At 39.5% G+C, this 27300-nt stretch overlaps 1 protein-coding gene across 2 annotated transcripts in view; it reads right to left on the bottom strand.

Moving 5' to 3' along the window:
- ANO10 (anoctamin 10) overlaps positions 1-27300 on the bottom strand; it is a 253672-nt gene that overhangs the window by 67456 nt on the left and 158916 nt on the right. For both annotated transcript variants that reach the window (XM_023231375.1, XM_023231376.1), the window contains exon 12: positions 1541-1657. In XM_023231375.1, coding sequence (XP_023087143.1) covers positions 1541-1657 — 117 coding nt within the window. The remainder of the gene's footprint in view (positions 1-1540; positions 1658-27300) is intronic.

The raw sequence follows: 27300 nt of genomic DNA, 5'->3' as shown, positions 1-27300 counted from the left end.
TCTTTTTTTTTTTTCCTTTTTTTTTGAGACAAGGTCTCACTCTATCACCCAGGTGGGAGTGCAGTGGCGTAATCATGGCTCATTACAGCCTTGACCTCCTAGGCTCAAGCAATTCTCCCAGCTCAGCCTTCCAAGTAGCTGTTACTATAAGCGTGCACCACCACACCTGGCTAATTTTTGTATTTTTTTGTTGAGACAGGGTTTCACCATGTTGCCCAGGTTGGTCTTAAACTCCTGGGCTCAAGGGATCTACCCACCTCGGCCTCCCAAAGTGCTGGGATTACAGGTGTGAGCCACTGCACCCAGCCTAATCCTCTAATTTTCAAGTAATAAGCTTGCCTCTTCTACTTGAACTTATCTCTTCCTCTTATACAACTGCATTGGTTAGTACCTCTAGAAGAATGCTAGCTGTCTGTGGTGATGATAGGTTTCCTGCCATTGCTGGGAATGCTCTGGAGTTTCATTATTGGGCATGATGGTGGGTTCTGGTTTAACGTATAGACACACTGGCTAGCCCACATGCCAAAAGTGAACCTGCCCAACCTCTAGGAATGCAGGTAACTTAGTCTTGTCACCTACTGTGTGGCAAACATGAGCACAGCTCTGGCTAGTTGGCCCAGGTTCATCCTCTTTTCCACATTCTTATCACAAGTCCTCTTCTGGAGTCACCCTGCCTCATCAGGGGCAAGTATTGGTTCGATGTGGGGTTCCCCTGTCTGGCGCACCACCCTTGGAGCCCTCATGCTTTGATCAAAGGGTCATCTTAAGTGGGTCCTCTTCACATTCTTTTTTTCTCCCAACTCCCCAAACATAAGAAGAAATACTCCTATGCAAAGTAGTTTAGAGGCCAAAGAAAGAGTGTCTGTCCAGCAGGTTCTGACCACAGCTAGTCCCCTCAGATGACAATGCTTTACTGATTCTCTCAATGCTTAAATTCCTATGCAGCACTAAAGATAAGAAGTGAGAGATACTCCAGGCATCTAGGGATCTCCTGTATACTCCCACTCTCCTACAAGCAGAAAATCATCAAAACGGTCAACTCCAGCATGGCTTTTTTTTTTTTTTTTTTGTAGTCTCTGGTAGAATGTGGAAGTCACTGAGACACAGTTTCTCCTTTCAGGGCAATTTTGCTGCTTCTACACACCTGATCTCATTCTGTCTTGCTCTCTGAAAGCTATTATTCAGGATTTTATTCACCCACTTCTCACTTAATGTTTCAGTAGATGGCAAAACTGGAAACTTGTGGGGAGCCACCCCAAGTTAATTCTTAGATGTCTGTCTTGTTCTTTTGCTGAATGCTAGCTCTATTCTTTATTTAACATTGCCTGAATATTTTTGTTTGTTTAGTTTAGTTCTTTAAACCTATTTGTTGCTCATACTAGGATTTTGGTTTTGTTATGTCATCCGAAACTGGAGTCCTCTGTATTCATTTAAACTGGTAACTTCAAGGCTGAAGAAAATGCTGAGACTGATTCTTCTGAATTATTTTTCCTGTCATTTGCTAAAGTAATACATACATTTTCAGGACAGCTGCTCTTACCTGCTGCTTGAGTGCCTCCAAAGACTCAAATTCCAATCTGGCTAGTTTTATCTGGATATGCCGTGGTTTATCAGGTATGGCAAATGCAAGGATAAACTTTAAAGCCAGGAGTGCATGCTGAAAACAAGAAAGAGTACATGTTGATGTGATACATCAGACCATATACGCAAGGAAATAAATTGACATCTAAGCAATCTAGGATCCTTTATATTAATCTTGGGTAATTTCTAACTGTTGACCTGCGAAGTATCAAAGACCAAGCAGGCTCATGAGTTGTACTGAGTCCTCCCTGTTGTGGTTCATTCAATAATTTACTGACTTTATTTAATTCTTTTTTTTTTTTTTTTGAGACCGAGTCTCACTCTGTCGCCCAGGCTGGAGGAGTGCGGTGTCACGATCTTGGCTCACTGCTACCTCTGCCTCCCAGGTTTAAGCGATTCTCCTGCCTCAGCCTCCTGAGTAGCTGGGATTACAGGCAGGCACCATCACACCCAACTAATTTTTTTGTATTTTTTAGTAGAGATGGGGGTTTCACCATGTTGGTCAGGCTGGTCTCAAACTCCTGACCTCAGGTGATCCACCCACCTCAGCCTCCCAAAGTGCTGGGATTACAGGTGTTGAGCTATCACATCCAGCCAGCTTTATTCTTTTAAAATCAGGTATTCCCATAAACCGATACCGTAATGGTACCCTCAATGTTTTATAGAAAAATAGTTTATTCTGAAGTCTTCCACAAACTCTTTTCTAGCAATGTATCTTAGTATACAATATTTGTAGTCACTCCATTCTCTGCCCAATGTCCCTGTGCTGCACTTCAGTTTGAGTTACATAAAACATACATATATCTTAAAAATAAGGTGCCATGAATCCTCTAATCCCAATAGCGTTTGGTGCATTTTCTTTTATGATGTGATAATCAATAAAGATTAATTCAATGATTGTAACCTTATGCTGCTGACTCCATATATGGTAAGTACACAGACATTATAATATGGAAAACTTAAAACCTAGCTATTATTTTTCTTTCTCATACAAGCATCATAAAGAAGTCCTCTATAACATAATGACATGAGATGTATAATTAAGCCAATGGTATTGCTTCCATTGGTAATCCCGCTGTTCAGATGAATAGGCTCAACCTACTGATGCTTCTCCAAATCCAGATCATCTTGTGTTCCAGAATCAACACCCACAGAAATCTAAGTGATCAAAAGGATACAGCTGCCTCTGTGGTGACAGCATGAATTACTAAATATTAAAAGTTGTGAATTTTAAAAGAAATAATTAAAAGGCATTAAGAAAATCAACGAGAGAGATGGAACAGCCTTTAAGAAATGTTGCATTGAATTACTGACAGAAAAAGAACAGTTGAAAAAAATTAAAAGAATTTCTTACTGTGATATTTTCAAGAGGAGGAATGAGCGATAAATAACAAGCAGATATCTCCTGGGAGAAGCATGAAATAGTGAAGGAAATCAGCATGATGCCAGAACAAGCAAAAATTTAATCAGAAGACTTGAAAATCAGCAGAACCCCAGGACAGGCCTAGCAGTGCCATAGAATAGACCAGGGACAGACAGCCTTCATGTAAATGTGACTGCCATGACCAAAGATGACACTGGAAGATACTGATTAAGGGTCTAGAGTAGAAAAACAAGTAGATAATACAGCATGGACCAGATGATACCCTATGTTAAAATTCTGAACTGAATTAATAAAAACCTGGATATAATCTCCAAATAATACACGAATAATTCAGAAAAGGCTATGCTGTACCATTATTTCATTCCATTAGAATACTGAGATATAATTTTATACAAGACAATCTCTTCAGTGGAAATATTAAACAAGAAATAAACAAATTAGTAGATAAAAAGAAATATTCCATGTATTTCAGAGTCTGTGTAACCTTAAGTTGCCAGAGTCCTACATGACATGACAAATATGGCCCCTTTCCATCTCTTCTAATAAATCTGTACCCATTTCCTCTTCCTCAGAGTCTTGGCAGGAATTGCAAAACAAAATATGCTGCTGAGGAAGGACATGCTTCCCTTGGATGTTAAGGCATCTGGAAGGTGTATTAACTCTCCTTTGTGAACCAGGACTGGCTATTAGGTAACAGAACAAGGTTGCCCAGATTTTGCTGCTATGGTTTCCATGCAAACTGTTCACAAAATTTTCATGAATTGAAAAAAGTTGGTATTGATTAGACAATATTAATCAAAACAGGATGCCATTTTAAACATTTACATAGCAACATGCTTTTATGAGTAATTCTCTATAGTTTATTTTCCAAAAAATATAGCATCTTCACAATGGTTTTCTATAGATGGTGGCACTATAGGCAGTCTATCTTCACTTTTTAATGGACATACATTACTTTTATATGGGGGAAAAACTTATATAAAAATTAGCCAGGCATGGTGGCAGGCACCTGTAATCGCAACTACTTGGGAGGCTGAGGCAGGGGAATTGCTTGCACTTGGAAGGCAGAGGTTTCAGTGAGCTGAGATCGTGCTGCTGCACTCCAGCCAGGGAGACACAGTGAGAGACTCCATTTCAAAAAAAAAAAAAAAAAGCTGGGCAAAGTGATCACTTTGTATTCATTCATTCTGCAAATATGTGTAAAGTACTTATGCAGGGCCAGAGTGCTCAGATGGAAGCCTTCATCAACAACTTCCCAGCCTTCTCTAATCTGTCATACTGATTTTCTTCCCATTTTGCCAAACTACCAGAAATTTCAACAATTATAGGTTTATTTGCTTTGATACACATTTTCTATTAAAAGTGAAAGCATCAGTGGGAAGGTTAAGGAGCATCAACTATTCACAGATATTGGTTAATTACTTTAATTAGTTGTTGCTAACAAGTTCTTTCTTGCTCTCCTCCACTCCTACCCCTAACCCCTAGGCAAATAACAATGAATACTTGGGAGTGAGGTGGGAAGACAACACAGCAGGGATAGGATCAGCTCCAACAGCAGGGGTCCTGCTTCAAGGAAGTGGTATAAAGAGAAGCAGAAAGGAGCCAATATTGTCTCTATGGTCAGGAAAGGATATATTAGACCTTCCCCACCTCCACCCCCACTTTCTTAGCGGTTTCTCTTATGCAGGATCCAGAATTCAAGTTGAGCATCATGTTAAGTAAGCTTTTGTGTTGTAGCCTGGAAACCTAAATAACATTTATAGTCTCGTGTTTCAAACGGTCAATTTTTTGGATATTATTTATATTTTCCATACAGCCACTCTGTTTCAAGGCTGGGAACTGCTTTATGCTAACTAATCTGAGAAAGAAAAAACTGTAAAAAGCATTTTTGTCATTTTTTCTTGTTTAAATAAAAGAAAACTTGAGATAAAATAGGAATTTATTCATATTTGAAAAAAAAACCACTCAAAATGAATAGTGGGGTGGAAGGAGCTTGTCTATGAAAAAAGAAGACATTTTATGCACCAGAATTGTATTCTTCTTTTACAGTAAAACTCACAAAATTATATCCTAAACAAAGTAAAGGAGAAAAACAGTGAAGGTGGAGGAAGGGGAAGGGGAGGAGATGGGCAGAATTTTAAAACTAGTAAATACAAAGAAGTTGGCTCCCCACAACAATATGCCTTAAACAGTGATTATAGGGTGTCTGAGTTGGGAAACGGAAAAAAAGTAACAGGACCAGAGAAAATTAGCACTCAGAAGCTCAATGTTTTCCAGTGCCAGTGGTAAAGTACTGCCTGCTCTGCTATTAGCACATTGCTCACCTTTGGTCACTGCAGGGTTGTCAAACCCTGGGACTCTCATGTCAGCTGCACAGAGAGCCAGCAGAACCATTTTATTTTGCAAAAACTAGAAAACTTGTGACATGATCCATAGTAGTAGCTATGTTTTGTAGTAATATGTTCCCAACCCTGTCTCTACTGAAACAGAAAATGCAAATTAGAGTTGAATTCTTAGACTTCTGAAAAGCAGATCTGATACCTACAATGGTATGTATGCAGAGTTACCTGTCTCCACTGAGATCCCAGCCCCAACTGAACAAAAGGTGTGCCCTGAAAAAGGTATCCTCTGCTGATTACTAGACAAATTACGTGCCAAATGCAAATTAATAAAAATGATTAACGGAGCAGAGATTGAAAAAAATGTTATGGAATTAGGCTCTTAGGAAAACAACCTCAGGGATTTTCACTTTAAGATGGTAGACCAAGCAGGTACATCTACTTCTTCCACTTCCCAAAGGTCCCCTGAAATGACAGAAAGATATATTCTAAAAGGAACAACACTGGAAAATAAGAGAATTTGCCAGAACTTCTGAGGATAGGACCAAGGCAAAGGCAGGTACTCCCAAAGGAGCCTCAGAGAAGGGCCAATGTCAGATTTGACCCCACAAAGGACCCCTGATAGCCAGGGAGTCTGCACCAAAGTGAATAAAGAACAGTCATCAGAGAAGCTGGGACCATGAGGAGCGTTTCTCATGCCACCTTGAGAGGGAAAGAGAAAGCAGAATGAATACATTCAACTTTCTGTCTTTTCAGAGGACCGCCTGAGGGACTAGTTTCTGTCTTTTCTAAATTAGAAGGCATGTGAACTTAAAGGGCATACTTTACATGCCTAGGGGGTGCTGAGAACAATTAAGGGCCTGTCAGCTTGTAGCAGCACCAGAGAACTTGCAGTACTGCACACAGATACCAGAGGCAGCAAGAAATTACAACCTCCTGAAAAAGAAGCTGGCAAGCCTTTCTAATTGGGAAATTAGATGCATAATCCCAGAGAAGACACACTACCAGAAAAGATTTGAGTCTCTGATTCTCTAACTGGGCTGAATGGTGAAGGCCTTCCTTGTATAAAGCTAGTCTGTAATGACAGACAGATGGCTGTTTTTCAAATGCCCAAATGCCTGCAAAAAACAAAAGGACATACGAAAAAAAAAAAGGAAAAATGGCCCAAGCAAAGAAACAGTATTTCTTCAGAAGCTGACCCAAGAGAAATGAAGATCTGTGAATTGCCTGACAGAGAATTCAAATAACTGTCTTTAAAAAGCTCAGTGAGCTGTAAGAGGTCACAGACAACTAAATAAAATGAGGAAAACAATACATGAACAGAAAGAGAATATATCAGCAATCAAATAGAAACTATAAAAAAGAACCCAACAGAAATTCTGGTGCTGAAGAATAACTGAATTGAACAAGTCACACCTAGGTATGGTGGCTCACACTTGTAATATCAAGCACTTTGGAAGCCCAAGGTAGAGGATAATTTGAGAACAGGATTTGAGACTGGCCCAAGTAACATAGCAAGACCTCATCTCCACCAAAAAAAAAAAAAAAAAATCAAAAACTTAGCTGGGTGTGGTGCTGCATGCCTGTTGTCCCAGCTACTTGGGAGACTGAGGCTGTAGGATTGCTTGAATCCAGAAATTTGAGGCTGAAGTGAGCTATTATCACACCACCACACTCCAGCCTTGTGACACGGATACAGCCTTGTCTGTATAAAAAAAAAAAAAAAAAAAAATTCAACCATGCATGGGGGCCCATGCCTGTAATCCCACCACTTTGGGAGGACAAGGCAGGTGGATCAGCCCGGGCAGGTGGACCAGCCCGGGCAACAAGAATGAAACTCCGTCTCAAAAAAAAAAAAAAAAAAAAAAAAAAAAATTCACTAGTGAGGTTCAACAGCAGATTTGAACAAGCAGAAAAAAAGAATCAGTGAACTCAGATAGGTCAATGGAAATTATTGACTCACAGGAGCAAAAACAACACAAGAAGAAAAGTGAAGAATGCTTAATGAAACACCATCAACTGGACCAATTATGCATTATAAGAGTTCCAGAGGAGAAGAGAGAGAAAGAAATGGGAACAGAACTTATTTGAGGAAATAATAGCTGGAAATTTCCCAAATCTGAGGAAATGTGCATCCAAATTCAAGAAGCTGAAAGGAATCCCACTAAGAGGAGCCCAAAGCGGCCTACACCAAGACACATTATAATCAAACTGTCAAAATCAAAGACAAAGAGAGTATCTTGAAAGCAGCAAGAGAAAAGTAATTCATCATGTACAAGGGAATTCCCAGATTATCAGCAGATTTCTCAGTAGAAAGATCAGAGGCCAGAAGAGAACAAGATGGCATATTCAAAGTACTGAAAAAAAACTCCCAACCAAGAATTCTTTTTTTTTTTTTTTTTTTTTTTTTTGAGACGGAGTCTCGCTCTGTGGCCCAGGCTGGAGTGCAGTGGCTGGATCTCAGCTCACTGCAAGCTCCGCCTCCTAGGTTTACGCCATTCTCCTGCCTCAGCCTCCTGAGTAGCTGGGACTACAGGCGCCCGCCACCTCGCCCGGCTAGTTTTTTGTAGGTTTTTTTAGTAGAGACGGGGTTTCACCATGTTAGCCATGATGGTCTCGATCTCCTGACCTCATGATCCGCCCGTCTCAGCCTCCCAAAGTGCTGGGATTACAGGCTTGAGCCACCGCGCCCGGCCTCCAACCAAGAATTCTATACCAGGAAAAATCATCCTTCAAAAACATAGGAGAGAAATAAAGACCTTTCGGATAAGCAAAAGCGGAGGAATTTCATCACTACTACAACTGCCTTACACATAATAGGCATTCCTTCAAGCAGAAGCTCAAGGACACTAGACAGCAACACAACAGCATAAGAAAAAATAAACTCTCTAGTAAAGGTAAATATATAGACAAACAAAAAATCCTTTAATAATGCGATGGTGGTATATAAATCACTTTTAATTCTAGCACACACTTTAAAAGATAAAAACATAAAACTAACTACAAAAGAATACTAATGGATCATAAAATGTAATTTGTGGCTGGGTACTATGCCTATAATTCCAGCACTTTGAGAGGCCTAGGTGGGTGAATCATTGAGCCTCAGGAGTTTGAGACCAGCCTGAGCAATATGGTAAAACTCTGTCTCACAAAAAAAATACAAAAATTAGCCAGGCATGGTGGCCCATGCCTATAGTTCAAGCTACTTGGGAGGCTGAGGTGGGCAGATCACCTGAGCCCAGGGAAGTTGTGGTTGCAGTGAGCTGTGATTGTGCCACTCCATTCCAACCTGAGTGACACAGTGAGACCCCGTCTCAAAAAAGAAAGAATGTTCTTTGTGACACTGATAATAAAAAGTGGTAAAGGGAAAATGTAAAGGAGATTTTTTTGCATGCTGCTAAAGTTTTTATCAGTTTCAACTATAAGATATTTTATGTAATCCCCATGGTAACTACAAAGAAAATATCTGTAAAAGATACAAAAAAGAAAATGAGAAAGGAATCAAAGCAAGTTCCTACAAAAAAAAAATCAACAAAATACAAAGGAAGGCAGCAAGACAGAAAAAGTGCAGCAAAATAATTACAAGACATACTGAAAGCAATAAACAAAATGGCAATTGTAAGTCTGCTCTATCAGCAATTAAGTGTGAATGGGTTAAACTCCCTGATCTAAAGACATAGAATGGCTGAATGGATATAAAAAAAAAAACAAAACAAAACAAAAAACAAGATCCAATTACCTGCAAATGTAAAGACATACATATAATCGAAGTTCAGGAATGAGGGAAAATGCTCATTTTCATTTACCATGAAAATGATAACAAAAAGAGAGCCAGAATGACCATACTTATATCAGACAAAACAGACTTCAATTAAAAAACGGTTATAAGAGACAAATGAGGATATTATGTAAAAATGAAAGGGTCAATTTACTAAGAAGACATAACAATTATAATTGTATATGCATCTAACATCAGAGTACCAAATATATGAAACAAATATTGACAGAATTGAAGGGAGAAATGAACACTAATACAGTACCAGTGGGAGATTTCAGTACTGCACTTCAATAATGGATAAAACAATAAGACATAAGATCAATAAGGAAGCAGAGGACTTAACATCACAAACCAATTTAACCTAATAGATATATACAGAACACTCTACCCAGTAACAACAGAATAAACATTCTTTTCAAGTCCATATAAAAGATTCTCCAGTATAGATCATACCTTAGGCCACAAAACAAGCCTTAACAAATTTAAAAAGACTGAAATCATACCAACTATCATTTCTGACCAAATGGAATGGAACTAGAAATCAAAAGCAAAAGGAAACTGGAAAATTCACAAACTGTGGAAATTAATACACTCTTGAACAACCAATGAGTCAAAGAAGAAATCACAAAGGAAATCAGAAAATATCTTGAAACAAATGAAAACAAAAACACAACACACCAAAACTTATGGGACACAGCAACGACAGTACTAAGAGGGAAGTTTATAGTGGTAAATGCTTACATTATAAAAGAAAGAAAGATCTCAAGACAATAACTTGACTTTAACCTCAAGAAACTACAAAAAGAACCAACTAAAGTTAGCAGAAGAAAGGAAATAATAAAGATGAGAGCAAAAATAAAAAAGAGAATAGAAAAACAACAGCAAAAAAAAGTCAACAAAAGTAAGAGTTGGTCTTTTGAAAAGATCAACAAAATTAAGAAATCCTTAGGCTAGACTAATGAAGAAAAAGACTCACATAGCAAAAATCAGAAATGTAAGAAGAAACATTACAACTGATGCCACAGAAATAAAATATAAGAGATGACTAAGAACAATTATACACCACTAAACTGGATAAACTAGAAATAAATAAATTCCTAGAAACATGCAACCTACCAAAACTGAATCATGAAGAAAAAAAATCTGAACAGAACTATACCAGTAAGGAGATTGAATCGGTAATGAAAAACCTACCAACAAAGAAAAGCCCAGGACCAGAGAGCTTCATGGGTGAATTTCACCACACATTTAAAGAATTACCAGCAATACATCTTGAATTCTTGCAAAATACTGACAAGAAGGGAATACTTTCAAACTCATCTTATGAGGTCAATATCACTGTGATACCAAAACCAAAGACATAATTAAAAAAGAAAACCATAGTTCAATATCCCTAATCAATACTGATGCAAATTCCTTAACAAAATACTAGCAAACCAAATTCAACAACACATTAAAAAAATTACACATCATGACCAAGCGGGATTTATTCCTGAACTACAAGGATGGAACAACATATGTAAACCAATCAACATGATATACCACATTAACAGGATGAAGGACAAACCACATTATTTTAATTGATGCAGAAAAAGTATATGACAAAAATTCAATACCCTTTCATGATAAAAACACTCAACAAACTAGGAGTAGAAAGAAATTACCTTAACATACTAAAGGTTATATACAAAGAAGCCTAGAGCTAACATCATATCAAATGATGGAAAACTGAAAGCTTTCCCTCTAAGATCAGGAACATGGTGACGAATGCTTAGTCTTGCCACTTCTTGTCAACAAAGTACTGGAAGTCCAGTACTTTCTTAATTGTCAGAGCAATTAAGAAAATAAATAAATAAAAATAAATAAAAGGTATCCAAATTGGAAACTAGTAAAATTATCTCTGTTTGTGGATTACATTATTTTAAACGCAGACAACCCTAATTCTACACACATACACATACACACCCTCATTAGAACTAATAAATGAACTCAGCAGAATTGTAGACTACAAAATCGACACACAAAAATCAGTAACATTTCTATATACTAACAATGAACAATTTGAAAAGGAAATTCAGAAATCAATCATTTTTACAATAGCATCAAAAAGAATAAAAATACTAAAATACTTAGGGACAAATGTAACCAAGGAGATGAAAAACGTGTACACTGAAACCACAAAACATTGCCACAAGAAATTGAAGACTACACAAATAAAGGAAAAGACATTCTGTGTTCATGTGCTGTATTAGAACTCTTAATATTGTTAAAATGTGTATATCACCCAAAGTGATCTATAGATTCAATGCAATTTCTATCACAAAAGATTCTTAATCTCCAGCAGGGTCAGCAAACTTCTTAAAAGGCCACAGAGTAAATATTTTAGGCTTTGCAGCACAAAATCTCTGTCACGATTACTCAACTCTGCCATTCCTTGCAACACGAAAAGCAGAATATAAAAACAAATGGGTGCGGCTGGGTGCCAATACAACTTTAATAATAGGCGGCAGGAGGATTTGGTCCTTTGGCTGGGGTTTGCCATCCTTTGGTATAGATTGTATAGAAAGACTGAAAACTCTATTTAATTAGTTAATTAACTTACATGTATTTGTTAAAAGATGAGAAAGCATCACAAAATTTGTGTCTCCATAACATAATGACTAGGACTCTTCCCTGGAGTTTAAAAGGAATTCTCTGGCAGTGTCTTCAGGCCCTATGCCCTGGTGGACACCCTGAGAAGACGTCTTCAGGGCAGGGCTACGTCTACGACCCAGCTCACCTTGCTCCACTCCAACCAAGCTCCATTCCTGGTGTGCTGAGCATCCACACAGGGAATGACAGGGAATCGCTAATATCACAAAAGGCCTAGGCCTCTGGGCTGTCTGCATGGCGACTTCCCAAGATCAGTCAAGTGAACAAGGAGTTGGACTTAACAGATGTACAGCAAACCCCTGAAGATTTGCTGAAAAATCAACTCACAACAAGCAGATTAACAGGAGAAAAGATGTGACATGGATTCAGTTAATGAGAACTCAGGGAAGTGATCAGCAGTTAATTGTTTTCTTCTTTGGTAGGTCTGGACTTTAGGCAGACAAGGGAACTTTAGAGAATCCAATGCTTTGAGAGAGATGGTATGGGGGAGATCAGAAAGACGTTGAGTTCAGCATGTCAAAGTGCAGTATTTGGGGGTATTGGTTTCTGAGCCTCAATAAAGATTAATAGAAAGCTGGGGCCGGGCGCGGTGGCTCAAGCCTGTAATCCCAGCACTTTGGGAGGCCGAGACGGGTGGATCACGAGGTCAGGAGATCGAGACCATCCTGGCTAACACGGCGAAACCCCATCTCTACTAAAAATACAAAAAAAAAAAAAACTAGCCAGGCGAGGTGGCGGGCGCCTGTAGTCCCAGCTACTCCAGAGGCTGAGGCAGGAGAATGGCGTAAACCCGGGAGGCGGAGCTTGCAGTGAGCTGAGATCCGGCCACTGCACTCCAGCCCGGGCGACAGAGCCAGACTCCGTCTCAAATAAATAAATAAATAAATAAATAAATAAATAAACAAACAAACAAACAAACAAACAAAAAAAAAGCTAGAACCTAAAAGAAGTATACAGGGAAAAAAGGGAAAATGTTAGGAGATTCAAAAAAATGAGAGAGGGAGAACTGGTCAGTATAAAAGCATGAAAAGTATTTTACTTCCTTCTCTCTTTCTCTCTCTCTCTTTCTCTCTTTCTTTGATGGAGTCTCGCTTTGGAGCCCAGGCTGGAGTACAGTGGCGCAATCTCGGCTCACTGCAAGCTCCGCCTCGCGGGTTCACGCCATTCTCCTACCTCTGCCTCCCGAGTAGCTGGGACTACAGGTGCCCGCCACCATGCCTGGCTAATTTTTTGTATTTTTAGTAGAGACGGGGTTTCACCATGTTAGCCAGGATGGTCTCGATCTCCTGACCTTGTGATCTGTCTGCCTCGGCCTCCCAAAGTGTTGGGATTACAGGCATGAGCCACCGTGCCTGGCCTTTTTTTGTTTTTTTGTTGTTTGTTTGTTTTTAGACAGAGTTTCACTCTTGTTGCCCAGGCTGGAGTGCTATGGCACAATCTCGGCTCACTGCAACCTCCGCCTCCCGGGTTCCAGCGATTCTCCTGCCTCAGCTTTCTGAGTAGCTGGGATTACAGGCATGCACCACCATGGCTGGCTAATTTTTTTGTATTTTTAGTAGAGACGGGTTTCACCATGTTGGCCAGGCTGGTCTTGAACTCCTAACCTAAGGTGATCCACCTGCCTTGGCCTCCCAAAGTGCTGGGATTACAGGCATGAGCCACCACACCCGGCTCCTTCTCTATTTCATCATTTAATAGAAAAGGGGATTGGGGGAAATACCAATTAGACCAAATGAACAGAAGAAAATAATCTAAAGGTTTACAGATAAATTAAATCATGTATCTCATCGGCTCTTCTCTCTTAAAATATAATCTCCATTGTAGGGACCTGCTAATCAAGAGGCTTGTTGTAATTGAGGGACACTGAATGATGGGATTGTCATTTGTCACTGGGGTAAGAAAGCTGGCTTTCAAGGCTTTGGCATGCCCTGTGTCACCAAAGAACACATCTTATACAGCTTAAAGCAATTTACACGTGTTAAAGTTTGTTTTCCTCTCATTCAGAGCCACATTTCATGCACAAAGCAGTTTCTGGAGCAGATTTGATAATGGTGAAAGGAAATAAAATCTTTAAGAGGGTTATGTGTGATTTGGAGCTTGCTTTGTTTTTTCAACAATTATTTTGATCACTTGACAAGTAAAAAAAACCAAGGAACATATAAAACCTGTGTGCCCAGAAATATTCTCTAACTAAGGCCTACAAAGCAAAGTGATATCTTAAGATTATGATTTCATTCTACTATATACTTACTTCATTTACTTTAATTGTATCAAGTGAGAATTTAAGTCACAATGGAGAAATACACATTTGTAAACCTTAAATTGAGAGCTATAAGGCAGATGTGGTACCGCAGGGGCCACAGGAAAGTTGGTGGCTCTACAACAGTGCAAGGAGAACATACAATCGACCTCCTGTGGTCACCTGACACAGTCATGGCGAGGAGGGCAAGGTGCAGGACACTCCAGGTGGCCTAAATATACCGATTCAAAGACAAAGAATGTCAGAGTTAGAATAAAAAGCAAGGCTCAACTATGTTAACTGCAAGAAATCCATCTTAAATAGAGGGATTCAGGTTAAAAGTTAAGACATGCTGGGAGGCCAAGGCGGGCAGATCATGAGGTCAGGAGATTGAGACCATCCTGGTTAACACGGTGAAACCCCATCTCTACTAAAAATACAAAAAAGTAGCCAGGTGTGGTGGTGGGCGCCTGTAGTCCCAGCTACTTGGGGGGCTGAGGCAGGAGAATGGCGTGAACCCTGGAGGCGGAGCTTGCCGTGAGCTGAGACTGCGCCACTGCACTCCAGCCTGGGCTACAGAGCAAGACTCCAACTCCAAAAAAAAAAAAAAAAAAAAAATTAAGAGATGCACACTTATCTTGGTTTCTAATATCACTGTCCAAAACAAAGGAACCAGAGCTCCTTGGAAAAATGGCTGAGTCTAGGACCAAGGCAGGAGATATACAAGATGAGTCTTATCAGATAAAAACTAAGGAAATCTGAAAAAAGCACAAACTTTAGTTAATAATAACATATGAAAAGTTGTTCACTAATTATAACAAGTGTACCATACCAGTGTTAGATGTTAAAAGCAGGGGAAGCTAGCTATGGAGTACATGGGAACCATCAGTTCCAGCTTGTCAACTTTTCTGTAATCTAAATCTTAAAATTAAAAACTTTATTTTAAAAAGACTTTTATCATATATATGTCTTCCAAAATCACAGGTAAAACAATGAAGAATTAAACTAGGATTCCAAAGAAACCATCTAAAAACAACTCAGCAAAATCTGCTAAACCAGTTATCAGGTTAAGGGTGAATATCCTGAAAATGACCTACATCTCCCAAATCTAAGACTATGTTTCCTTACATTAGAAATATCATTGCCTACAACTGAGGAAATGCATTTTTTTTTTTTTTTTTTTTTTTTTTTGTTTCTGAGACAGGGTCTCACTCTGTCACCCAGGCTGTGTAGTGGCACTATCTCAACTCACTATAACCTCTGCTTGCCAGGCTCAAGTGATCTTCCCACCTCAGCCTCCAGAGTACCTGGGACTACAGGTGTGCACCACCACATCCAGCTAATATTTGTATTTTTTGTAGAGATGGGGTTTTGTCATGTTGCCCAGGCTGGTCTTGAACTCCTGAGCTCAAGCAATCTTCCCACAGCCTCCCAAAGAGCTAGGATTACGGAACACCAAACCCAGCCTTTATTCTGTCAGGAGCTATCCAAACACTGACGAGAGTAAAGACAAGAAGCCTGGCATAGAGGGAAATGTATAGATAACACTGTGTGTAGAATTCTTAGAGTGGGTGATCACTTTGTGACCTCCACTGTCATCAGCTTTGGGGCCCAGGGTTCATGTCCTACATTTCATTGTGCCTTAGGGCCTAACAGAGCATGTAGATTCAGGAAGGAATGCTTCCCATCTTCTACTTCTCAGATTGCATTTAAATCTTGTCGAACTTATCGGCAATAACTTAAGCTTCTCAGTTTTGCTTTAATGTAACCTTTGATATCTTTGTCAGAGTAAGGGAAGTGGGAAAAATGTATCGAGGCAGTGGACACAGAAGAAAGGGGATGAAAAAAGTAAAGCCAACTGGCAAGTCTTTGCTCTGAGAGAGAGTAATTCTGTACAATTGAACAGACAATTTATAACAAACAAAAAAAGAGCTAAAACTTTTTAAACTACATATTTTTTTCAAAGAGAACATTTTCTGTTCTCCACTGATATATTTTCTTGAAGAAAATATTGGTTTATGGTTTATTACTTGTTATGTTCTTAAGGTATGCTTGAGGAACACTACTGTCAGAAAAGTAAGGAGAAATTTGAACTACTTCTTTGAGAAAGTCAGGTTTTCACTAGGGAGACCCTCTCAGTTACAAAATGACGATAACAATCAATTTTAACAACTCAGGACTTGCCATACCAAAAACACTCAAGGGAAGATAAATATTCACAGGTAGATAAGAATAATATTTAAGGTTTAACAACAGCAAAAGCGATTTATCCTAGCTATTCTGAATTTGTTATTTAAAAATGTATATCCCTATATCTTTTTGAACTATAGTTTGAAGGTAGCACAGTCACATGGTCAGGAAAAAAGGTATATAGTGATACCCCTATCCCTGCCCTCATCTTCCCAATGCCCCACTGTGCCTCCTGCCCACATGTACAATCAGAATATATTAATATTTTCTCCAATTTTATATAAAAGGAGCACACAGAAATATTGTTCAGCATTTTCCTTTTTTGTATTTCCTAATATTAGAGATCCTTCCATATTAGTACCTAGAGAGCACCCATAATTTATCAACCAGTGATGGACATTTACACTATTTCAAATATTTTTGTTATTAGTAAGGGTGCTGTAATAAATTTCCTCCAACATTTGTCATTTTATGCATAGGCAAGTATATTTGTGGAATACATTCCCAAAGACAGAACTGCTGGGTCAAAGGATACACACAGTTGTAATTTAAGTAGATTCTGTCAAATTGTTCTGTACATGGTATTAAGCAGGCATGTATAATCAGCAGCTGAATATGAGACTGTCTGGTCCTCCACAGCCTTGTCAACACAAGGGAATATCCCTCTGGTGGATTTCTGCCAATCTGATAAGGTGACAACAGGTGTTTCAGTTTAGTTTCCACTTGCCTATCTTACTCTGAATGATGTTGAGCATCTATTCACACACTTAACAGCCATTTGCATTTTGCTTTTTTTGTAAACTTTCTGTTCATAATGAAAAGCATTTGAGAAGGTTGAAGGATTGGAGAAAGGGGAAGAAAGAAGAAAGACACTGATTCCAGGTCTGTACAAGTACAAACAACTCATTTTTTGGCTTAAATTTAAACTATATATTAGAACATGTTAAACTCTAATGAAGTTCTCTATTTTTTATTAAGAGATTTTATTTTTTAAAGCAGTTTTAGTTTTGCAGAAAAACTACACAGAAAGTAGAGTTACTGTATATCTGGCATTCTCCCAGTTTCCCCTATTATTAAGATCTAACATTTGTATTAGTCATCTGCTACAATTGATGAACCAATATGATACATTACTATTAACCAAGCCCCACAGTTTACATTAGGGTTCACTATACAGGTTTTCACAAATGCATTGTTATGGCTTGAAAGTTTGTGTCCCCACGAATTCACATGTTGAAGTGCTAACCTCCAACACGATGGTTTTAGAAGGTAGGGTGCTAGGGAGGTAATTAGATTTAGACGACGTCGTAAGGGTGGAACGTCAATGACGGGATAGTGCCCAGATAAGAAGTGGAAGAGAGACACTAGAGCTTCCTCTGTCTACCACAGGGATTCAAGAAGGCCTAAAAATCAAATCTGCCAGCATCTTCATCTTGGACTTCTCAATTTCCAGAAGAATGAAAAATAAATGTCACTTAGGCCACTTGGTCTGGTATTCTGTTATAGCAGCTTGAACTGAGACATACATCGTCTCATGTATCCACCATTACAGTAGCTATCATACATGATAGTTCTACCGCCCTAAAAATCTCCTGTGGTTCACTTATTCATTCCACACTTCCTCCCTTGCATCTCTTCCCTCCCCCTCAACTCCCAGCTGCCACTTATCTTTTTACAGTCTCTACAGTTTTGTCTTTTCTAAAGTGTTATATATTTGGAATCGTATAGTACATAGCCTTTTCAGACTGACTTCTTCCACTTAGGAACTGGCATTTAAGGTCCCTCCATGTCTTTTCATGGCTTGATAGCTCATTTCTTCTTCTTAACAGTGATTATTATTCCCTCATATAGATGTACAACAGAATTTTATCCACTCATCTACTGAAGGACATCTTGGTTGCTCCCAAGTTTGGACAATCATGAATAAAGCTGCTATAAACATCCATCTCCAGGTTTGTGTATGGACATAAGTTTTCAACCCATTTGGTTAAATACTAAGGAGCGTGGCTGCTAAATCATATGGTAAAAGTATGCTTAGTTTTCTAAGAAACTGCCCAACTGTCCTCCAAAGTGGCTGTACCATTTCGCATTTGCACAGCAATGACTGAGCTATTGGATAGTTTGTTTATGGATTTTTTTTCTTTTTTTTTTTTTCTTTTTTTTGGGAGACAGAGTCTCGCTCTGTAACCCAGGCTGGAGTGCCATGGTGCGATCTCGGCTCATTGCAACTTCTGCCTCCCGGGGTTCAAGTGATTCTCCTGCCTCAGCCTCCTTAGTAGCTGGGATTACAGGTGTCCACCACCATGCCACACCTGACTAATTTTTGTATTTTTAGTAGAGATGGGGTTTCACCGTGTTAGCCAGGATGGTCTCGATCTCCTGACCTCAAGTGATCCACCCACCTTGGTCTCCCAAAATGCTGGGATTACAGGCGTGAGCCACCATGCCTGGCTGGGTTGTTTTCTTATTGTTGAGTTTCAAGAGTTTTTTGTATATTTTGGGTATAAATCCTTTATCATTTACATGTTTTGCAAATATTTTCTCCCAGTTTTTGGCTTTTGTTTTTGGCTTTTTTCATTCTCTTAAAAGTATCTTTTGCAGAGAAGAAGTTTTTAATTTTGAAGAAGTCTAACTTACAAATATTTCTTTCATGCTTTTGAACTGAATTTAAAAAGTAATTAATTACCAAACCCTAGAACACCTAGATTTTCTTTTATGTTATCTTCTAGAAGTTTTAAAGTTTTGTGTTTTACATTTAGGTTTCTGATCCATTTGGGATTAATTTTTGTTAAAGGTGTAAGGTCCATATCTAGAATCATTTTGTTTTTTTTTTGTATGTGATGTGCAGTTGTCACAGCACCCTTTGTTGAAAGGACTATCCTTTTTTTAAAATTATTATTATTATTATTATACTTTAAGTTCTAGGGTACATGTGCATAATGTGCAGGTTTGTTACATATGTATACTTGTGCCATGTTGGTGTGCTGCACCCATCAACTCGTCAGCACCCATCAACTCGTCATTTACATCAGGTATAACTCCCAATGCAACCCCTCCCCCCTCCCCCCTCCCCGTGATAGGTCCCGGTGTGTGATGCTCCCCTTCCCGAGTCCAAGTGATGTCATTGTTCAGTTCCCACCTATGAGTGAGAACAGGCGGTGTTTGGTTTTCTGTTTGCTGAGAATGATGGTTTCCAGCTGCATCCATGGAAAGGACTATCCTTTCTCTATTGAATTGCCTTTGCCAATAGTAGATCTATTTTGGAGTTATTTTGTTCCATTTATTTATTTGTCTATTCTTTCACCAATACCATACTGTCTTCATGACTGTAGCTTTACAGCAAGTCTTGAACTTGCATAGTGCCAGTCCTCTGACTTTGTTTTTCTTCAGCATTGTGTTGGCTCTTTTGGGTCTTTTGCCACTCCACATAAACAATAGAATCAGTTTGCAAATATCCATAAGATAACGTGCTTGGATTTTGACAGAGATTGTGTTCAATGTATGCATCAAGTTGAGAAGAACTGACATCTTAATAGAGAGTCCTCCCACCCATAAACATGGAATATCTCTCAATTTATTTATATTTTCTTTGATATCTTTCAGAATGAGTTTAGCAGTTTTTCTCATCTATATTTGTACATTTTTAGATTTACACCTAAGTATTGCATTTTTTTGGAGCTAACGTAAATGCTGTTATGTTTTTTTTTTTTTTTTTTCTTTTTGAGACGGAGTCTCGCTCTGTCGCCCAGGCTGGAGTGCAGTGGCCGGATCTCAGCTCACTGCAAGCTCCGCCTCCCGGGTTTACGCCATTCTCCTGCCTCAGCCTCCAGAGTAGCTGGGACTACAGGCGCCTGCCACCTTGCCCGGCTAGTTTTTTGTACTTTTTTTTTTTAGTAGAGACGGGGTTTCACCGTGTCAGCCAGGATGGTCTCGATCTCCTGACCTCGTGATCCGCCCGTCTTGGCCTCCCAAAGTGCTAGGATTACAGGCTTGAGCCACCGTGCCCGGCCTGGTGTTATGTTTTTAATTTCAAATTCCAAATGTTCACTGCTGGTATATGGGTAAGCAGTTGACTTTTATTCTACTAGTTTCTGCCATTGTTTTTAGAATAAAGTAGAAAAATACTTGAATTTTTTTCTGGAATAAACTAGAAAAATATGAACGCAATTTACAGCATGAAAAATCAGAGCCCTGAAGGCTGTGAAAAATTATATATCAGCCAGGCATGGTGGCTCATGCCTATAATCCCAGCACTTTGGGAGGGCGAGGTGGGCAGAACACCTGAGGTCAGGAGTTCCAGACCAGCCTGGGAAACATAGTGAGACAGCATCTCTACTAAAAATACAAAAATTAGCCAGGTGTAGTGGCGGACACCTGTAACCCCAGCTACTCGGGAGGCTGAGGCAAGAGAATCGCTTGAACCCAGGAGGTTGCAGTGAGCTGAGACTGCACCACTGCACTCCAGCCTGGACGACAAGAGTGAAATTCTATCTCAAAAAAAGAAGGAAAAAAAAAAAAGAAAAATTACATATCTACCTTTTCACCTATGCCAGAATTACATGTCTCAGATAATTCCCTGGTTATGATAAGGAAATCATATGTCAATAATTTTGTCATTTGCAACACACTTTTATAAATCAAGTTATAAACGTGAAATAAGATTCCTGAATATAATATTCAAGTCCACATGAACTAAAGCCATAAGAAAGGTACCCTGCACTCTGGAAAATATTGATGAGAACATTCATGTCATCTTTTTGTAATATAATGGATTACAGTTCAAAAAGCACTTCCTTCAAACTTTGGCAGAGTCCTGAAAAACTGCATTTTGGTCATAAGTTCCTTAAGCTTCTAATCCATTCACAGATGAACTTCTATAAATGGATTAGGTATCTGCGAAGTCCAGGCATTGTTTTCTATTGCTTAGGCTTTATAATATAGCACTGATATTTTATATAGTCATAAGGTTAATGCCAATCTGATTAGAAGAAACTCCCTATTTTCAAAGTATATCACAGCGCAAATCTGAAGTTTATAATGTTGAGATTACTTTGAGTCACAGTCCCTAAGCACATCCTTGCAGGAACAGTTGCTTAAGGAGTTGGACCTTGAGAGAGGCAACACTCAGAGTATAAGGGAACTTCAGAGAATGCTGGGATGTGCTGCCAAGATGTCCCATCAGAACTGATGGAATTATTCTCCCAGCTGCTGCAAGGGCTACTAGAAGACACACCTGAGCTGATGAGAGCCACCTTGACCACACTCGCTCCTTTCTCCTGAGGCTACTGTACCCACTGACTAGTCTATCAGGATGGAAAACAATAACCTGGCCATTTCAGCTTCAGAGCTCCCTATGAAATCAGCTGAGGCTTTGTTGCCCAACTTCTCCCTCTATTCAATCGGCTTCCTTTCCCATTCCTTTCAAGTGTTGATTCTCAAGAGCTTTCTCTAATGAAAGTCCTACACACTAGTCTCCATATCAGAGTTTGCTTGCTGGGAAACCTGACCTGTGACAGTAATCAATTTTAAAATGAGGATTTTTAAATCACCTTTTTATGGCTTTGTCTAGGTAGTGGTGGTTAGGGATGAAGGGTGGGGGTTATGGGGTGGGAAGGAGGGTTTGCAAAAGAAATACAAAACAATTTTTTTGCATACAAGGTACAATTTAGCTGAGGAGTCCAAATACACTTATGTAAGACTATAAAGTAATGTAAATGAAGTTTAAAGAAAACACCCAAGAAATTATACATTCAAATAACTGTGTTTCACTTAGCATTGAGTTTGAGAGGCTCTATGCTTACTCTAGCAAAATGGAATTGCAAAGTCACAGAAGATTTTTGGAACTCTTAGATATCTAGTCACAGTGAGTAAGTGAAAATGGCTTTCTGTTGTTGATTTTCTACTCCCAACTATATGAGGCAGTTTGGCTACCGATAAACTCCCAAGATTTGATATTAAATTATTTTTGGGCTGGGCATGGTGGCTCATGCCTGCAATCCCAGCACTTTGGGAGGCTGAGGCGGGCGGATCACCAGCTCAGGAGATCAAGACCATTCTGGCTAATATCGTGAAACCCCATCGCTACTAAAAATACAAAGAAAAAAAAATTGGCTGGGCGCGGTGGCGGGCGCCTGTAGTCCCAGCTACTCAGGAGGCTGAGGCAGGAGAATGGCATGAACCCAGGAGGCAGAGCTTGCAATGAGTGGAGATTGTGCCACTGCACTCCAGCCTGGGAGACAGAGCAAGACTCTGTCTCCAAAAAGAAAAAATAATATTAGAATTATTTTTGGCTACTCTAAAGTCAGATCTACCCTCAAAGGCTAAAGATTAGTTACTAATAAAATAGGTCATAGAGCAATTCTAACTTTTTTCTTATTTACTTATTTAGTCTTCTTGGATACCAATGTAGATCAATTATAAAAGAATTAGAACACTCTCTAGGCTTATAAATGTATTCTTGTTTAAAGAAAAACCAACAACAGCTTTATTGATTCACATACCATAGAATTTTCCCAATGAAAGTGTATAATTCAATACCTTTTAGTATATTCAGGGTTTGTGCAACTATCACAATACATTTCAGGACATTTTCCTTGCACCCTCCAAAAAGCCCATGCCCCTTAATGGTCATTTTCCAATCCCTTAAATCCCCTAGGCAACCACCAGTCTACTTTCTGTATTAAAGTAGTTATTCTGGAAATTCCACATAAATGGAATCATACAATATGTGGTCCTTTGTGATGGGTTTCTTTCATTTAGCATAGTGTTTTCAAGTTTCATCCATGCTGTGGCATGAATTACTAGTTCATTTCTTTTTATTGCCTAATAATATTCCATTGTATAAATAAACCACATTTCACTTACCCATTCATCAGCTGATGGACATTTGGATTGTTGCCATTTAAGGCTATCATGAATAATGCTGCTCTGAATATTAATGTGCAAGTTTTTGTGTAGACATATGTTTTTATTTCACTTGGGTATATACCTAGGAGTGGAATTGCTGGATTGCATAGTAACTAACTCTATGGTTAACATTTAGTGGAACTGCTAAACCATTTTCCACAGTGGCTGTACCATTTCACATTCCCACCAGCAGTGTACAAGGGTTTCAATTTCTCTAAATCCTCACCAAATCTTGTTGTTATTATTTGCCATTTTGTTCATATCTATGCTACTGAGTAAAAAGTATTATCTTATGGTGGTTTTGATTTGTAGTTCCCTGATGGCTAATGATGTAAATATCTTTCCCTGTGCTTGCTGGCCACTTAAAAAATCTTCTTTGTAGAAATGTCTATTTCGATCCTTTGTCCATTTGTTAATTGGGTTAATTGTGAGTTATAATAGTTGTTTATATATTCTAGATACGAGTTCCTTCTCAGATATGTGATTTGCAAATATCTGTCTGTGGCGTCCTTTGAGGCGCAAAAGGTTTCAATTTTGATGGAGCCCAGTTTATCTTCTTTTTCTTTTCTTTTCTTTTTTTTTTTTGATGGAGTCTTGCTCTGTCACCCAGGCTCTGGAGTGCAGCGGTGCGATCTCGGCTCACTGCAAGCTCTGCCTCTGGGGTTCACACCATTCTCCTGCCTCAGCCTCCTGAGTAGCTAGGACTACAGGCCCCCGCCACCACGCCCAGCTAATTTTTTGTATTTTTAGTAAAGACGGGGTTTCACCATGTTAGCCAGGATGGTCTTGATCTCCTAACCTTGTGGATCCACCCGCCTCGGCCTCCCAAAGTGCTGGGATTACAGGTGTGAGCCACCGCGCCCGGCCTATCTTCTTTCTCTTTTATTGCTTGTGCTTTTGGTGTCACATCTAAGAACCACTGTTTAATTCAAATTCACAAAGATTTATATCCATGTTTCTTCTTAGGAGTTTTCTAGTCTTGGCTCTTATACTTAGGTCTTTGATCTATTTTGAGTTATTTTTTGCATATAGTGTGGGGTAGGGATCCAATTTCATTCGTTTGCATATGGCTATCCAGTTGTCCCAGCACCAAGTGCTGAAAAGATTATTCTTTCCCATTCAATTATCTTGACACCCTTGTTGAACACTGTATGTGAGAGTTTATTTCTGGCCTCTCAGTTCTATTGCATTGGTCTATAAGTCTGTCCTTATGCCGGTATTACATATTGTATCCTTCTTAAGGTATCCACTTATATGCATTCATTCATCAAATGCTCAGTAGGCAACTACCGCATACCAGACACTCTCTAGGTGCTGTAGATTGGAACTAAACTTAAGCACAGCTGGAGTTTACCTTTTTGGAGAAGACATATAATTAAACTATTCATAAGTAACATACATAGCATGTCAGAGAGTGGTATCACTTATGAAACAAAGAAGAGGAAGTTTTGGTAGGAGGACTAAAATGTAAACAGGATAGCCAGGGGAAGGTGACTCTCAATAAAGACCTGAAGGAAGGAGGCTTTCTTCTGGGGAAAAAGCATGTTGGGTCAAGGGAAAGGCAAATGTAAAAGCCCTGAGGCAGTAGCCTGGCTGTTCAAGGAACACAGAGGAAGGCCTGTGTGTCTGGAATGAGTTGCAAGAATGTGAGAGGAGTTGATGATAAGGGCAGAGAGATAATCAAGGGCCTGATTCTATAGGATTTCAGAAGTCATAGTGAGGACACTGGCTTTTATTTTAAATCAGATTGGAACCTGCTGGAGGTTTCTGGATGGAGGAGTAATGTTATTAACAAAACCACTCTGGCTGCTGTGTTGAGACCAGACAAAAGCAGAAGGGTGGCCCAAGGATGAAGCCCAAGACAGTCTGGCCATCAGAGAGGGAGAGTGGGCAAGAAGCACACACAACAAAACATACACACAAAAAAAGGGAGAGAGGAGGAGACACTAAAGAAGAGTGGCCAAAAGTGATGTAGGGACCTGAAAATCAAGTGAAAACAATGTTTCCAAGAAAAAGGTGTCAGGTAAGGTGAGGTCTGAGAAAGGACCATGGCATTAGCAAGGTGCTGATCACCAGAGACCTTGAGAAGTGGTGTCTTGGTGGACTAATGATTCAAGATAATATGAAAGAAGAGGAATTGAAGACAGTAAAACATGAACAATTTACCCAAGTTTTGTTTAAAGACAAATGAGGCAGTAATAGAGGGAAATGTGAGGCCAGGGTGGAAGAAATAATAGCATGTTTATGCACCGATGAGGATGATCCTATAGAAAGGGAAAAAGACAATGCAAGCGAGAGTGAGGGAGTCTCCTGGAGCCTGTGCTGGAGAGATGTGAGAGAGTGGGATCCAGCCCCTGAGTGTGGAGGTGTCCCTCATGGGGCACAGATGTAGGCCATGTGCAGTGACAGGGAAAAAGGTCAAATACACGGCACAAATGCATGCAGGCGTTATAGTCGGCGGGAGTTTTCATGTAGTGCGCCCATTTTCTCAGTGAGGTAGGAAGCAAGGTCATGAGCCAAGAGCAAGGGAGGGAAGGAGGCACTGGAGGACTGAGGGAGGAGAAGGCATGAAACAGTCACGTGGGAGGGCAGGAGAGAGAATGACCATGGAAATACATATGCCTGCCAAGCAGCACGGAGGGCTATTTGAGGTCAGTGATTAGGAATCTAAAGTGAGGCAGGCCACGAGTCAAGGGTATGACTGTGGAGGTGGGAGGCTGAGATCAGAAGGAAGGCAGGTCAGTGGAGGAGAGGTCAAGGATGTCAGCAGCCATGGATGTGGAAGGAGTGACAGGTACGTGTATTAGAGAGGTTCTGCAGAGACAGGGGGTGAGTCAGGCCCTTACGTCCTTGAGGAATGGGGGCAAATGGGGTAAGCCAGGCTAGGTACTGGAAATCAACTAGTCAGCAGGATAACAGGGCCATCTTCCACTTCACGGATCCTTTCTGGGGCCAGCTAATTTAACTGTTCTGACTGGTTGATTATTTCTCCTTTCACCACCCTGAGAACCCTTCTCAAAACTTCACTGGGCTGGGCTGCATGTGTGATCTTTTCCTGAGGGTTTCTGAATGAACTACACTTAAAATTTTTCCAGACACCATCAGTCAAACAAACACTGGTTCCAAACTGTTTTTTTTTTTTTTTTTTTTCCAACAGATGCTGAACTTAGGTCCTCAGGTGCAAAGATGAATATATAAAGATATATAAAAACAAATTATAATATCCTGTGGTACATGATGCAGTATTTACTTGTTAGAGTAACATACTCCCGCACTGCTATTCTACAGCAAGTTCAATATGCAACAGGAAAAAAGACTTGCGTTAACTCTAATTTATGATGCATAGGGATGAAGAAAAGCAAAAAGAATAACATTAAAAAAAAATTTAAGTACCTACTACATGATGATAATTTCTTTAAATAGAAATTGACGTGCTACATTTGCCTACTCCTCAGATAACTTGGGCTGGTTCCCTCCCTGGGAACCTGGGCTCAGCAGGTGAACAGGTGAGGCAGTCACCAACACCTGCACAGTCATTAGGAAGAAAGGAAAAGGATGCTACAAAAATAGAATCTGCAGACACTGCAGTTTATAATTAATGATACTCTCAACTGCATTTTTGAGTGTCATCTTTTATACAAAATGTATATATTTTAAAGCTCCAGAGGTTCTATGTTATACTGATGGCACTGTGTTTTGCCTTAAAGATGCTAAAAATCTGCTAAAAACCTGGGCATTTTCTTCACATGTGCTCTGAGGTAAGCTCTTGCACACATCCACAAGGAAGCAAATAAAAGCCTGTGCATCCTTATGTAGCTCTGGCTTTAGAAGCAAAGAGTTGTTTACCGGTAGGAAAACGGATAAGAAAACTTTGGTGTATTCAGAAAATGGATATCTGCATAGCAGTCAGAAGCAATGAACCAAATTCATATATAGCCACATAGACAGATATCATAAACACTGAGTGAAAAAGAATTAGAGATTCAGAGTCCAAAGCCACGCTCATAAATTACAACACACACAAACACACAATTTAAATGAGTGAAAGGTGGAAGGGAAGGACATATATTAAACATGCCATTGGTGCCTACAAAAGGGAGGGCCACAGATGTAGGAATTAATACAATTACAAAGGTGTCTGTGACATGAAGCAAAGAGTAGGATCACTTTAATTTTGTGTACCTGAAGTGGCAGTGGTCATGGGGAAAGTAGATAGCTGTGTTCCTATGAG

Source organism: Piliocolobus tephrosceles, chromosome 2, assembly GCF_002776525.5.
Source record: "Piliocolobus tephrosceles isolate RC106 chromosome 2, ASM277652v3, whole genome shotgun sequence".
NCBI lineage: Eukaryota > Metazoa > Chordata > Mammalia > Primates > Cercopithecidae > Piliocolobus > Piliocolobus tephrosceles.
The sequence above is the reverse complement of the archived record's forward strand: the minus strand, read 5'-3'. Positions and strand labels throughout refer to the sequence as shown.